Source organism: Stylophora pistillata, chromosome 3, assembly GCF_964205215.1.
Source record: "Stylophora pistillata chromosome 3, jaStyPist1.2, whole genome shotgun sequence".
Taxonomy (NCBI): Eukaryota; Metazoa; Cnidaria; class Anthozoa; order Scleractinia; family Pocilloporidae; genus Stylophora; species Stylophora pistillata.
Genome location: NC_142521.1, coordinates 6,129,618 through 6,144,580, shown reverse-complemented (window position 1 = coordinate 6,144,580; position 14,963 = coordinate 6,129,618). Strand labels below are relative to the sequence as shown.

Below are 14,963 nucleotides of genomic sequence, written 5' to 3'. Positions count from 1 at the left end.
AATTCCGCTCGCGCATGCGCAAACAAAATGCCTCTCTGCTCTGACCCTGTAAAATGGACTAATTATGGCGTATGAACAATGATGGCGGAAGAACTATTGCGTTTCAACCAACGCGATGACTAAGCGGGAAAGATATTTCCTTTTAATACTGTGCTCATCAGGCGGCTGAACCTTTTTTAAATGGCAAAAATATATACCCTAGCCAACGAAATTTTGGCCAGTATTTTTAAGCATTTAGCTGCGTTGGACCTTGGGACGGTAGCGCAGACTTGTCAAAGGTTTAGGAGCGCTACTTGTATTGATCAAATTTGGCAACATCTGTGTGAAAGAGGTAAATATCTGTATTTCTGTCTCTTTTGAGGTACATTAGGGGAAGTGGTTAAGTTTATTTGAAGTTATATCAACGGTCATTGTCGAAGGTAAGGCCAGTTTGAACTCCAAAAATGTTAGATTTATAGTCATGTAATGCAAAGATTAAGAAAAAAATTTACGAAAGAGTTTCAGGAATTATGATAAATGGTCATCTAAGCTTATCTTTATTTGAAATCATTGTTGTAGGTAATTCTTACATATCCTCTAACTCGCGGGCTAATGGTTTTGTTACCATTTTTTACTTACCTTTCCGTTTGGGTTGTGTAGCTGTTACTGGTATCCAAAGATGTAAACTATATTTAGCTAGAGTCAATTTCTAGAAGTTCTCTGACTTCTAATTTCGAACGTAGCCGTCAAATTCAACTTAACAGGGACCTTAAGCATTCAGGACGGCAACGCCAAGGAAGACTTCGATTAAAAAATAAATTTCTACTCTTAGTTAGAATTTCAAAAATAGCTGCATGAGCTTACTGCCTCGTACGGCGCCACAGCTCAACTTCAGTATGACGTACAAAAGTAGCGTTGAGTTCCAAATGGAAATTAAAATATTTGCCGTCGCGGTTTCGGCACGCAGACGACGCAAATTTTGGCGATTTCACGTTGTTGATTTGCATAGGACGGCTAAGAAATGTACAAAGTTTCAGAATGCACGTCCTGAGCTACTGTTCTGCCAATTAGATCTCTTGGTTTTCTACGTCCTCGTCGCCGTTGCCGTTGCCGTCGCCGTCGTGGTTGCTTAAGGTCCCTAACATCACTAATAGGTAAATGATGGATGTGGTGCTGCAGCAGGGACACCACAAGATTATATTTTATACTTTTTTAGTCTTCATCTAACATTCTGCTCTTGGGATTGTTTCAGGACGATACACTTCCTCAATTAGATTACCTACAATAACATCATGACATGCTATATCAGGTCAAGGCAAGAAGTTTGCCATTGGGCGACAGTTTTGTGAACATTTTCTTCTCCAGAATGTCATCTTGGATTATTTTTGGAGAACCAAAATTAACATGCTCCTAACAGCAATATCTAAATGTCATGTTGTGATTTTAATATTTTCTTTCAGTTTCATTTTCCTTATTTTAGCCTTTGATGTTACTTTTTAGCCCTTTTAGTTACTCTGGACTTGTACAATATTTACTTCGCTGATGAAAGAACATTACCATTGCATTTTTCTATGTAAAAATGTAACAAATGGTTGCAGTTTCTAAGTGTTTTAGCTAGTCAAGCTGATAAAGTTATGATACCTTAAATTCAAATTCACAACATTGTCTCCAGTTCGATTTTTGTGTATGATTCCTAATTGCCTCCCTGTTAGCGCAATGGATAGAACGCTGGACTGATGTGCGGGAGGTTGAGGGTTTGAGCCCCGGCCCTACCAACACTGAAGGTCTTAAAATAATTGAGAAGAATATGCTGCCTTTCTATAAGATCAAGAAATGGTTTAAATATTCTAGTCTTCTTGGATAGGGACGAATAAATGGAGGTCCTGTCTCCTGCAGGGTTAGGGGTAGGAGACGTAAATTTTCCATGCACGAGATTACTGTGTGATGGATGTCCTCCCCTGGGGTGGGATGGGTGAGTTGTTGTCTTGCGTTTCATACATGAACCTCTGGCTTGGGCAATATGGTTAACCATGCCCCACGTAAAGACATTAAACTTTGATTACTTACTATTACTACTATTACTATAATTATAGATTGTATTAACTAAAAGGCAGTTTCCCATTCTACCAAAGCCAAGAAAACCTGTTTGTTACATCAACCCTTGATTAACAACCTTGATTTTCGAAAATATACTATGAACTACTTTACAAATTTATTTCTAGATTATGGAGTTTCATCCCTTGATCACTGGAATCTCTCATCATTTCGAGAACTTTACATTATTGGTAAATAACCTGCATAGTTTTTAATCTCTTCATTTATAGTGCAACATATTTTTAATTTACTCCTTTACTCTAATTTGGAAGCTATAAGGAACTTTGGTTAAAGCAAATACAATTGGTGGTTTAGGTTAGTACTCAATAACAGATGTTAGCATAATTTTCCTGTCACTAAATGTATCTATTTATTATTTTTTTGAGAAGGTGGGGGGGGGGGGGATAGGAGGTACTATCTGCAGATTACTGTGCTTATTCTTGATAGTAATGTAGGTTTTCAATACCTTTTTCCATATTAAACAGCTGCCAATGGTTTAATAGGCAGTAGTGCCCGGAAAGTGGTTGTAAGGCAAAAGCTAAACAAACAGTGGAAAGAGGTCACATTGATGTTGTTAGACGTCTGGTAACAGGCTATTCTTAAAATCCTTGGCAATATTATTATATTAGAAATGATTTTTGTAGCCTCAAAAATTGCGTTTGATCAGAAGTAAATTTAGAAATGATACTCTTTTAGATAGAAAAACACCAAGTACCAAGGGTGAGGTTAATGATTTTTTCTTTGATGCGCTATACATATAGATTAATGAGTAAGTGTATGTGAGGAAGAGATTAACATAGATCTCTGAAAACATCATCCATTTTCACAATTACAAACTGTGACAAAGTGCCCTACATTGTAAGTGAGGTCCTAAATGACACTTAAATTCATTACAGCTTGATATTAACTATATTTCGTTCTAATTTTTGTTTGCTTTGTAAATTTTCCATAATTTTTCCAGTGCTACACCAGTATGGCTGTTTACTTGGTGTTTGGAAGTGCAATATAAATCCATATGGTGGTTTGGTTCATATTAGGGTAAGGTTGTTTTTTTTTCTCCTGTCTTTAAATGTATGATTGGGGCTAGCTTGGTGCAAAGAAAGACACAGGACCAAGGTCAGTTCAACTCAATCCCTAGGATGATATCTTAAGTTTGCCACTAAAGGTGACAGAAACAACTTACCAGAAATACACCTGAGGTTACTGTTCTGATGTTTGTGTGTGCTCTCTGAGCTTGATTATGGGCTCATGGAGACAGCTCAAATTGCAGATGGGATTTTTCTGGGATTGCTATGAATCGCACAATGAACAAAAAGTTATAACACAGTACCCTGGAGAGGCTATCAGATCCAAAGCTGTTAATCGGGCCAGGGCTGTGGTCTAGCAGCGCTGGCTGCCCCCTGGCGCCTTACTTTTGCTCTTGGACGACTCAGGAGTCTTAGTTTTTTCATATAAAACATCTGCTGGGCACCCTGGATTTCACAGTTTCAGAGCACTGAGCTCCCTTCAATTTTTCTTAGAGCACAGCTTTGAAGGCTATCAAAAAGAGATTATGAAGCAACCATTGGTTGTTCATGCAACAACTTCAGCTGCCTTAGAAACTGTTGCCCTTGATGGGTGACAGTTTTGTTTCATTCACAAGAAGAGCTTTTAATGAAAGGGCTGCCAAAAGGCTCCTTTAGGAGCCACAAAATATGGAAAAAGTCATTATTAATGTGACTGAAGTTACATATGCTGGCAATACTTCCTCCAATGCTTAAAGGAATAGTTCACGCCCTAACACTCCTTTTAGAGAGTAGCACTGGAGACAAGTAATGGGCTGTGAGAGTAGGTACTTTAAATATTTTCAGTACTGTAGGAATTTTTATAACAAGAAAAAATGAACAAACTGAACATATGTATATGAGAACGATCCTTCACAGTAAAGCACTATTTGAGCAATAGTGAAAATCAGACCTGAAAAAAATTTCAGGCCTGTACAGGACTCGAACCACTGACCTCTGCGATACTAGTGCAGCGCTCTACCAATTGAGCTAACAAGCCAACTGGGAGCAGGCCATCAAATTAATTCGATATAAACCCGTAGATGATAAATCAAACAACAACAAACATATGAAACATGTGTGAACTGCGGTTATGAGACGTATATGAGAACGATCCTTCGCAGTAAAGCACTATTTGAGCAATAGTGAAAATCAGACCTGAAAAAAATTTCAGGCCTGTACGGGATTCGAACCACTGAGGTCAGTGGTTCGAATCCCGTACAGGCCTGAAATTTTTTTCAGGTCTGATTTTCACTATTGCTCAAATAGTGCTTTACTGCGAAGGATCGTTCTCATATACGTCTCATAACCGCAGTTCACACATATGTTTCATATGTTTGTTGTTGTTAAACTGAACATAGCTTACCATATTTCCCTCTTTCCTCAGTGTATGGCACAAGTTTTCTTAGCCATTACCCTTAGTATTTCTGGGCTATTTTCCAATGTGGCATGTCTGATATATCACAAACCTGCAATGTGCAAACTCACAATGTGACATTGCTCCTATATATAAGTTCAATGAGTGTTCTAAAATATGTTGAATACTGCATCATAATGTTCTAGTCACATCCTGAATCACTGTTCACATTTCTCCATTTACAGATTTCCCCAGGTAAGATTGAGGCTGTTGATTGTCGTGCACCATTTGACCCTGATATAAAATGTTCATTAAGACCCAAGGTTATATTTGATGTAAGAATACAAGGTGGAAAGGTTGCTGTCATGTGCTACAGCGATTGGGATAATGGATCACACAGTGCAAACCTTATGGTAGGTGCAGTATTGCCCCTCACCCCCCCTCTCTACCTTACAGAAGTTTGTAACTGCTTCTGTTAAAGTTAATTTGTTACCACTTCCAAGAGAAACTGTGAAATATTTTGTGGTTTGATAAAGACCTCCGTAATTAGTTCATTTTAGACAGAAAATTATAGTTAGTGTTTCAGTTCAGGATAAGACTTCGTATAATCAAGATCGTTTCTAAATAGAGACAAGTTAGACCGTAATCCTCGATAAAGTAGTCAAGACCTGCGAACGTTGGTAAGCAACTATTCATTTTGTGATAATGTTAACTTGTAGTTGTGATTCAAAGCGAAACCTATTGCTAGTTTTTCACTTTTCTTGTTTCTTTTAATTGCTATGTGCTTGTTGCCCAAACTGATATTATTCTTAAAGCTATGATGGCATAATGCGTACTACTAGGTAATTTCTTCACATAATGATTTCAGTTGACTGCTTCGATATAAGAACGCCTCAAAGAGTAAGCCTACTTACGAGCCATGTGGCCCATTGGGCCGGCACTTAACTCCGGTTTCCATAGCATGAAGCAGCTAGGAGTAATTCTACCCTCCTTGGATGGAGTGCTAGTCCATCGCAGGGTTACCCCCAGCATTAAATTTGCCTGTACCCATTTATACATCTGGGTGACGAGAGGCACTGTGAGAGTAAAGTGTCTTGCCTAAGGAAACAACGCAATGTCCCTGTCCAGGGCTCAAACTCGGACCACTTGATCAGGAGTCGAGCACACTAGCCATGAGACTACTGCACCTCCACCCCTCAAAGAATAGGAAAGGAATAAAGAAAGAAAAGATCCTGTATTGGTTTGGTGTATATCGCATGCGCGTGTATCAACCCAGGAATCAAGTGCAAATTCTAACTTGAAAGGAAACATTTATAAAGTTCACTCTGTTAACTTTTGGCAATCAATTTGTGATATGTACAGGTAGAAGAAACTGCAGAAGGGAAGGGACCCCAGTTTTATTTGAAGTGCAACAGCTGTTCAAATCATGAAATACCATCAGATAGGGATGAGGTTTGTTGAGAAAACTTGTGCATTTTCCCTTGTTTCCTTCCTTCCATCTCACCTTGTTCCTTGGTCCTTTCCTCCCTTGCTTCTAGTGTCCCTTTTTTCCTTCCATATATAGCATACATAATTTATATCTGTCACCTTTGCTAATTGGTGCCTCAGGAAAGTTTTAATCTCCTGGAGGTGAAGAAGCTGGGGTGTCAATCATGATTAATGGTCGCTCCATATAAAACCTTGTTAGCTCCTGAGAATCTCTACCTGCAGCAGATTGGATTTTATTGATATTACTGGAATAGCATCACAAAAGTCACAAAATGATAGGCTATTAATTTAAATATTTAGGCAAACTAAAGACTACTCAAAGTTTGTATAACTTCCCAGCATTATAGAAATCCTCTTGGGGTGTGGATGAAGATATGTAAACATGGAAAAGTCTTTTTTCCCCTAGATATGGATTTCTTGATAAAACTTGCTATTGTTTTAATAACTTTTTTAACAGTCCATTTTACAGTTGCTTGCTTGGTTGCCAAGCCTTTTGAAGAAGAGTGAGGCTGAGTGACCTTGTTATGATACAAATGCTGGTGCTTTTCAAAATAATGTAAATTACTTTATTATCATGCTACCAAGATACAGGTCTCTATCACAACAAGGTCACCCTCAGCCTCACTCCAAATCAAAAGCTTGGCAACTAAGTACACACCTTTATAATGGTCTGTTTTTAAAAATTGTCATTGATGTCTTTTTCAGGGTATGGGTGTTTTGAGAAAGTGGCTGAAAGAGGAATACAATAATGAAAACTTGCTGTTTTTCCAGCCACATATGGTTCAACTTGTTCTCATGAAATATATGACAATGCACTCTTTACACAAGTAAGCAGCATGCAGTCTTTATTTCTCAACAAGTTACAGAAAATATATATGTGTTATTAACCAAGCGTGAGGTCAATATGGCTGGATATTGGCCGAGTTCTTTTTTTACATTTTTATGAAAAAAAAAAAAGTTCAAAAAAAGAATGAGGCTAATATCCAGCCATCTTGACCGAACAAGCTTGGTTAATAAAGGATTTATTACATTCCAAGAAGATCTCACTGTGTTAAGAATGACTCGTTTTCTTCGAGAGCCGGGAAAGAAAGCCAACTGTGTTTGTAGCACAACAGACTCACGAGAGTCGTTTCTGTTTTTTTGATTTGACTATCTTCTGCTGCTTTTTGCGTCTCCATCGCCGAAATTGTCCAAGAATTACGAACGTAGTTGTAATTCTATTTTTTTCATGCGTGGGATCCAAGTGGGCAATCCTGAGCGGGCAAGATGGGTCCATCTTGACCGCTCTGGTAGCCAATCAGAACACAGGATACGCTTGATCTTGCCCATGGGCGCTGCGAGCGATTTAATAAGATAAGTTATGGTAATGTTATTTGCTGTTTGGCTGGATAGAAAGGCTACATTGTAGCTCTATGGCCTGGTGTGGGGTTTAACATGCTGGTTGCACTTAGAAGGTTGTGTTTCAGGCCTTAGAGGTATGAATGTTAGCAGTGAGTGGTCCGCATGCTTGGTACTTGCAAATATTCTTTGAAAATCTAATTCTACGCAGTGTGTCTTACTATGGTAGACATGGCTCCATGAGATCTTTGTTAAAATCACAGGTATGGAAGCATAAGGGTATTGGCCTTTCTTTCTTTATAACCATTATAGGCACCCACTAACGTTTGAAGCTCTGGAGTTCCAAAAATGCAGCAGAGACAGCATTATCTTGACTCCTGGTGTTTTCAAGGTATTCAAACATGTTAACTGGCAAAGTGCACTTTTGTACGGAGTTTGATTCGTCGAAACGTATATCTATCGGAAGTTAACGCGTCGGCAAATCGTGGAAATGTTTCGTAAACACTTTTCTGTTGTGTTTGTAGACGTGGTGGATTTGTGTGCCGATACGTCTGGGTAGGGCCGATATATTGGAAGGGAATGAAAATGACAAAAGAAATAACTATGTAACTGCTACTTTTACAATTTATTTTTAATAGAGGAGGGAGAGGGGGACCTTGGTGTTTCAGACGAAGGAATAACTAGAGTGTTGACAATATCTTGTTACATAGAGCCCGTAGAGCCCGTGCATTAGCTCACGAGATCTGCTAAACCCATCATCGTTGCAGTGATTACTAAGTCAATCGCTGGCTGCTGGAATTAAATGACCAAAGCAACTTTAAATAATGTATGCAATGACTATGTAGATTTAGAGTTTGCTGCAATAGGTGTGGGAATCACCGTTGAACGCTGGCCACATTGATTGGCTACTCAAAGCCGATCGAGAGAAATCCAAAGTCGTTAAACGGCCAATCAGAACAAGGGTAGATCTCACAAGGAGCCAACCAGGAGTTAGAAAGCGTGGGAAAGCGCGGGAAAGTGCGTGGAACTAAGTCAACACTGGTTTAACTTTTTAATCTGTCAGGTCGAGAAGGTGGTGCGAGTTTTTTGTACCAATTACCAAGCATAGCGAAGCAATACCAGTGGAATCCCGAATTACTTTCGATACTAATTTGAAAATTTCTCTATAGAAACTACTGATTACAACTTGCGGTCACTTGTTGCAGGGTACTTACAGTAGTCACGGTGTGGAATTGGTCATGGTTACAATCGAAGATCAAAGAATTATCGCGACAAAGTTAACGGTGCGTCAACAAGTAGTAGACAGTCATGCACCAGGTCTCGTTTCCCGTCTTTTCAGCTGCAGACCCTATAACTTTGCTATGGAAGAGTCTTTAGTTATTGTCACGTTTTACACGCATTAGCAAACATTCGTCTTTGTCAGATGTTTAGGGTTCTATGGTCATTAACTTAAAGTGGCTCAGAGAATCGCCATTTTACGAAACAAACTGTTGAAAAAAAGAAAGGCGAACCGACTTTTCGGTGTCATTATGACGCCACTTACCACGTAGCTGAGCAATAAAACTACGGGGCGTCATGGTTTTCGTCCAACAAATTGAAACAATAATGATCGTACTTCGAATGAAAAATTACACGAATGCTCCTGCTCGTGCTGATCGTACTTCGAATGAAAAATTACACAAGTGCTTCTGCTCGTGCTGAATCCGAGTGTGGGTTTAGGTTTGATCGAATTGTCCAAAAATGGAGGAGAAAGCGGAACTTGGGAGATTTGAATTACACGACGTGATGGACATGATTTGGCTTTGTACCTTCAATTAGTAAAAGTGTTGAAATCATTTTGACAGAGGAGTTTAGCAAAATGTCAACCGTGCCCTTACTCGCCCGTACACAGCGAGACGGACGTTAATGTCCCAACAGGGGGTAGAACCATGGTAACCCTTTTCTTACTCACCAACCCACAGGGAGACCCTAACGTCCCAGCAGGGGAGGTGACATTTGATGTCGACCTTAGTCGGCCTGTGACTGATGATGGTCAACCACCAGCAGAAGCAGGAAGCTGCCAGGCAAGGGAGTTGCATTTACCCCAAGCTTATGAAGCGAGATACAGAAACTACCCGCCCACGTACCGCGCAAGGTCAGTCTACAATTGTCACACTGTGATGTTTTTGTTATCAAGTTTTTTTGCTTGTTGGCACGAATTTCGTTATTTTTTCTCAGTCCAAGCTTTCCTCTGACTACACTTTGCAATAGGCCATTTTACAGTTGTGTACGTAGTTGCCAAGCCTTTGATTCAGAGTGAGGCTGAAGGTGACCTTGTCGTGATAGAGACCTGTATCTAGTTAGCATGACAACAAAGGGATTTACATTTGAAAGGTAGCAAGGTTTGTATTATAACAAGGTCGCCCCTAGCCTCACTCCCATTCAAAGGCTTGGCAATCAAGCACACAACTGTAAATTGGACTATTATCCTTTACCATTTACTTGATCAAACGTCGCCCTCGATTTATAGCACTAGTTAGAAGCAAAATGAGCAATAAACGCCGCACCCAGTCAGAAGAGTTCGGTGTTTATTCGAGAATTATAAAGGATTGTGCAACTTAGTAAATTTCTTCATACCGGAACTTGTTTTTTTTGTTGTGACATGATGTTTACAAATGATTTGCCACGATTTCTTGTTGTCATTGATGAACGCCGCTCTCGAGAAAACGCCGCGCTTAAGGGGCCGACCAGTTAACTTTTGAGGGGGGGTGGGTGATTTTGAAAAAACATTTCCTGCAAGCGCTTGTTGGAAGAAAAAAATTGCATGCAGCCCAAATGTAACAGAAAAAATGTACCAAAAGATCGGAAAAAAATATACCCCCCCCTCAAAAGTTAAATGGTCGGCCCCTAATGAACGCCGTTATTGTCTCCTTTCATTCCGTGGGAAGGGTGGCATGGAGCTTGTTTTGTTTTATTTTGTTTTGTTTTTTTTTTTTAAGTCCCTTTGTTACAAGAATGCTGGTCTTTTCCGTTTCCACCTGTTTTCTTTTTTTTTTTTTTACTTTTTTTGTTTTTGTTTTGAACAACTCGATGGTAAAGACGATCTGTCTAAATTTTGTATCCGGCATGCATACGTGAGATTTTATATAATAGGGAACTTTAGCATCACGTTTTCGGCAAACGGCGAACCTGAGGAGGCCACGTGACCACCGCTTTGCCGTCACGTTTGCAGTTTGCGGTTCCAGTTTCGACGGGAAGAAGGCGCTCCAGCCGTAAGTGACTTACGGGAAGGTTTTTTTTGGCCACTTAACGAAACCAACTTACGTTTGACACTTTTAGTAAGAATTTTCTATCATTTATGGATCCAAATGTCGTTTTTTTGTGATTAAAAAAACAATGTATTTTGCATGATCTAAATGGAAGAAAGCCGAGTGGCGAAAGAACTTGAAAACAAAATGGCGACTCGAAGTTCCTAAACATGTGCATGCAAAGAAACACAGGAATGGAGTTCTGCATCAATGTATGCCTTCTTCCATTTCTAGAAAATGCCTTTTAGATAGCCAAACACTTGCCAAGAGGCGATGCTGGCGACCGAAGTGGCCCAGCGAAGGCCAAAATGTCCCGCTAATTATAAGGGAATTCCGAGGGTACTTTCCCCTTTTTTTTCGGAAGACAAAAAACCCGTCGTGCTCTCAGGGCGAGCTTGAAGAAGATAAAAAGGCTCTTAAAAGGTAGGCTTTTCCCGCCGAAAGACGTCAACGCCATGCTAAATTCAATTTTGGTGACGACAGCAAACGGGAAACCTCAAACCGCTAGCAGCCGTTTGCCGTTTGCTGTGAACGCGATGCTAAAGGTCCCTAATGATATCAGATAGCGTTCAGTCAAAAAGCAGCTGCGACCTTACTTATAAACACAGGAATATCATGTATGGCTTTTCCTTTTTTTACAACTAAATGTTAGTTGAAGGCTCCACATTCACGTAGTTGGTGTATTTAGCGCAATTTTCAACCCGAAGTTTTTCAAAAGGGGATAGCTAAAGCGACCTGTGTGCATCCTGTCTGTAACTGACCGCCGTCTATTACATTAACCTGTTTAACTTGTTTGTCTGTAGATACCATGGCAAAGGGCAGATTGCCAGTCATGGGTTTGTATCTCCTCAGTGGACCCCGGGCCACTTTGTGCTCTTCAATGACGACATGTTTGGTTTTCTTTGGCTTGAACTGTTGGCTTTTAGTGTATACAGCCGAACAACCGAGCCGTTTCTGAGATGAGAAGACTGGAAACTATGCTATAATTGCAAAACCGTACATCTGGGTCCTTCTCGTTTGCTTTTTTAGCGCCCGTGATTTCCAACCAGGAAATCACTGAATTGGAGCGCCACGGTCTGGTTTGTGATCGCTTGGGTTTATATTTTTTATTTGCAGCATTATATGATTTATTTTTTCGTATTTGTTAGACTTTTGCGCACTACAGTTTCACAGGAGTGAGACGGCGTCAGTCTTCGCGCCGTTGATTCTATGAGTAACTGGAATCTTTCTGATTTTTTAACTATATAAAGCCAAATAACGACAGAAGTCATGTAAAACGGAGTACTGGAAAAGACGAGAAAGAATGTTTTCCATAAGAGTCGGCTTTCTAGGAAGATAATGTTTACACGTAAAAATTAAACATGTACATTCTAGTTCCATAATCTCTAATAGAGACATGGGAGAATCAAAATATAGCTTGTGAAATTATGTTCTGTAAGACAGCGCAATTAAATCGTTGTATTAAATTACCATCAATCTTTTATTGACAGTGTTAATAAAAGAGTGAAGGCAAATCGAGGAACCAATCAAACAAAGACACGCTGTGGTAGCTTTAGTTTTATCCGAATTCATGCCTTATCCACGATCGTACATATTAACCAATCTTTGTTCTCAAACAAACAAATTGACTGAGAATAATCACTGGAATAGTTGATGAGAGAATGAGCCCAAGGGAATGAGTCAGTTCGTGGTGAGAATTTAAGGGAAGTTCTATCATTCCCCGGCCACAAAGGCATCCCCCAGTAGAGTGCAATGTGTAGGTTAATGTTCGATTTGATCTGACTTGCACAATGTGCAATGTAATCTGTTTAATGTGTCTCGTTCAATCTGTACGCTCTGGTTTGACTAAAAAGGGGAAAACAATTAGATGTGAATAAATTAAACATAAAAAGACGAAACGAAATACTAATTACGACATTTTTAAGCCTCATAGAAACGTGATAAAAAGAAATGCAAAACAAGTAACTCGCCAGCACATGGTCTGGACAAAAGGTTTTGTTTAATCTGTATGTCTAACCCAACCCCGCGCGGGCAGCCACAAAAATAAAGACTAAAAAGTATGTATGAAAGACCCAGTTCTTTTGGGTCTTAAAATAATCCGACGGGGAATAAATGAGACTCGAACATTAGTTATTGTATTTAAGTCGGAAATTTTTCAAGTAAAGCGTTTTGACTTTTGTGCTAGAACATGAAACAACATTTTAAGACTATTTATGTACGATTCATAATTATTTCCCCTGAATTTTGTACTTTTTTGCTGGTTGATCCAGTCAGCCGCCGATATTGACTATTGTTAAAAACTGGATCATTGGATAATGCAATTCGAGACTTTTTATTGGCTTAGCCATTATGGTATATGAGCTAATATACCATAAGGTAATATCTGTACATTGTAACATCCGGTTTCTTCTTACAAAATAAAGTCGAGAAGATTTGCCTAATATCTTGGGGGCGTTTTTTTTTTTTTTTTTTTTTAATAAAACAATTATTCCACTCGATGAGATGATTATGAGATGATTATAGCCAACTTGGCGCTACGCGCCTCGTTGGTTATCTATCATCTCATATCCAACGCGCACTCGTGGAATAATTGTTAATTAGTATATACTAAAATAGTGGCGCGCTCTAATTGGCCAGTCAGACTCCGAATATCCTTTGCTATTTACCTCCGAGCAACTCGGGGAAAAATGGCGTCCCGGTTTGCATCCGTGACAAGCGAAGAAATCACTCAAATTAACGACGAAGCAGTCTCTGAAAACTCAAAGAAAGAAACTAAATTTGGTTTGGCCGTGTTTAAAGGTAGTGGTGTAAGTTTCTAACCCGGAGTTTATCGATAAAAACCAATGAGAAAGGTTTTGTTTACACATGGAAATTAATCTTGCGTAACCTCACTTGTTCACTTCCCCGCGTGAAAATGTTGGAATCGTTGCTGGAATGTATGAATTAAAATAAATTTTTGGTGGTGTATATTATCTCGCTGTTTTAGTATATACTAAAACAACTATTCACCTCAGTGTCGGTGGTTGGCGGGGGATATTTACCGAGCCGCTTGGGGGCTCGGTAAATATCCACCACTAACCACCTCCACTTCGGTGAATAATTGTTAATTTGTATACGACACACAAGCGAAAAGTGCTTTACGCACGCGTTGATTGGCTAGTTCGGAGGTGAATAGCAAGCACTACTCATTTCTAAGCAGCTGTAGAGACAATGGCGCGTCGGGAGTTAAATTTCGACCATTTTTCGGTATGTTGAAAATAAACTAATTTTTTGGCATCTGTGTGGTATATAATATAACAATTATTCAACTCTATTCGGATAATAATTGTTAGGTATAACTTAGTGTTAGCCGGTTTTCAGCACCTATTGGAAAAATAAGTCAATTTTCTTTCTTTCTTTCTTCAAAATCTTTACTATCTTTGAACTATACTTAAGTGTATCCTAATCTCAACTATTGTAATATTGTATGGTCCTCGACGTATCCTAATTTTAACAGACTTTTCCTCCTTCAGAAACGTGTCGTCAGAATTATTAATGGAGCACATTATCTAGCTCATACTGCTTCCTTGTTCTACACTCTTGATATCATTTATATTTAGAACATTAATGCTTTCTTTGTCGCTTGTTTTATGGAATCCAATCATAATGATATCCTATCTAATATTTTTGATACTCTTTTCTCTACTCATAATCAAGTTCATACATGTATGTGCGATGCACGGAATACCAGCAGCTATCGTCCACGTCTTTTGTAGATTTAGTGTCAAGTAGTCTACGAGCTTGTACCAAGGTGTAAAGGCTTGGAATTCCCTACCCTGTGATCTTACCCTATCCCACAGATTATCCCTGCTTTAAGGCTTGCTTAAAAAATTCCTAGTTAACAGAAAACTAAAGTAAACTCGCCCATCCCTAGTTATGCAATTGTATCTTCTGCATCGTGTGAGGAAGCCAGGTTTTTATAGGCTTCTAGCTTTTATAGGGTTTCCTCGCCACATTATTTATAGACGACTCTAGATTGTAATTTTATCCAGTTTGTTTATACGGTTCGAGATCTTTTTCCAAGATCTTTTTCCTTAGCTGCCTCCACACTCTGGAACACCTTGCCGTCCGATATTATGAACAGCTCCTCACTGTTCGCTTTTAAAAACAAACTTAAAACTTTCCTTTTTAAAAAAGCATTTTTATAATTTTATTATTGTGTCGCTCTTGTTAAGCGCTTTTGAACTTTAAGGATACTAGCGCTATATAAATACTTTATTATTATTATTGTTGTAAAATATGGATATTCTTTTGATTGCTGTAAACAACTGTATTTTATTTGTGTGCGTGTGCAAGTGACAAAATGAATAAATATCCAAATAAATGTCTAAAAATCTC

At 39.0% G+C, this 14,963-nt stretch overlaps 1 protein-coding gene across 1 annotated transcript; it reads left to right on the top strand.

Annotated features, from left to right (window-relative positions):
* Nucleotides 1-29: 29 nt before the first annotated feature.
* LOC111343744 (F-box only protein 31) lies at nucleotides 30-14,963 on the top strand. Its single transcript, XM_088754579.1, has 10 exons — nucleotides 30-331; nucleotides 2,202-2,264; nucleotides 3,035-3,111; nucleotides 4,719-4,890; nucleotides 5,840-5,925; nucleotides 6,667-6,788; nucleotides 7,612-7,690; nucleotides 8,505-8,582; nucleotides 9,261-9,433; nucleotides 11,390-14,963. Exons 1-10 carry the CDS (start codon nucleotides 181-183, stop codon nucleotides 11,547-11,549), a joined length of 1,161 nt encoding a protein of 386 aa, XP_088610705.1. The 5' UTR covers nucleotides 30-180; the 3' UTR covers nucleotides 11,550-14,963.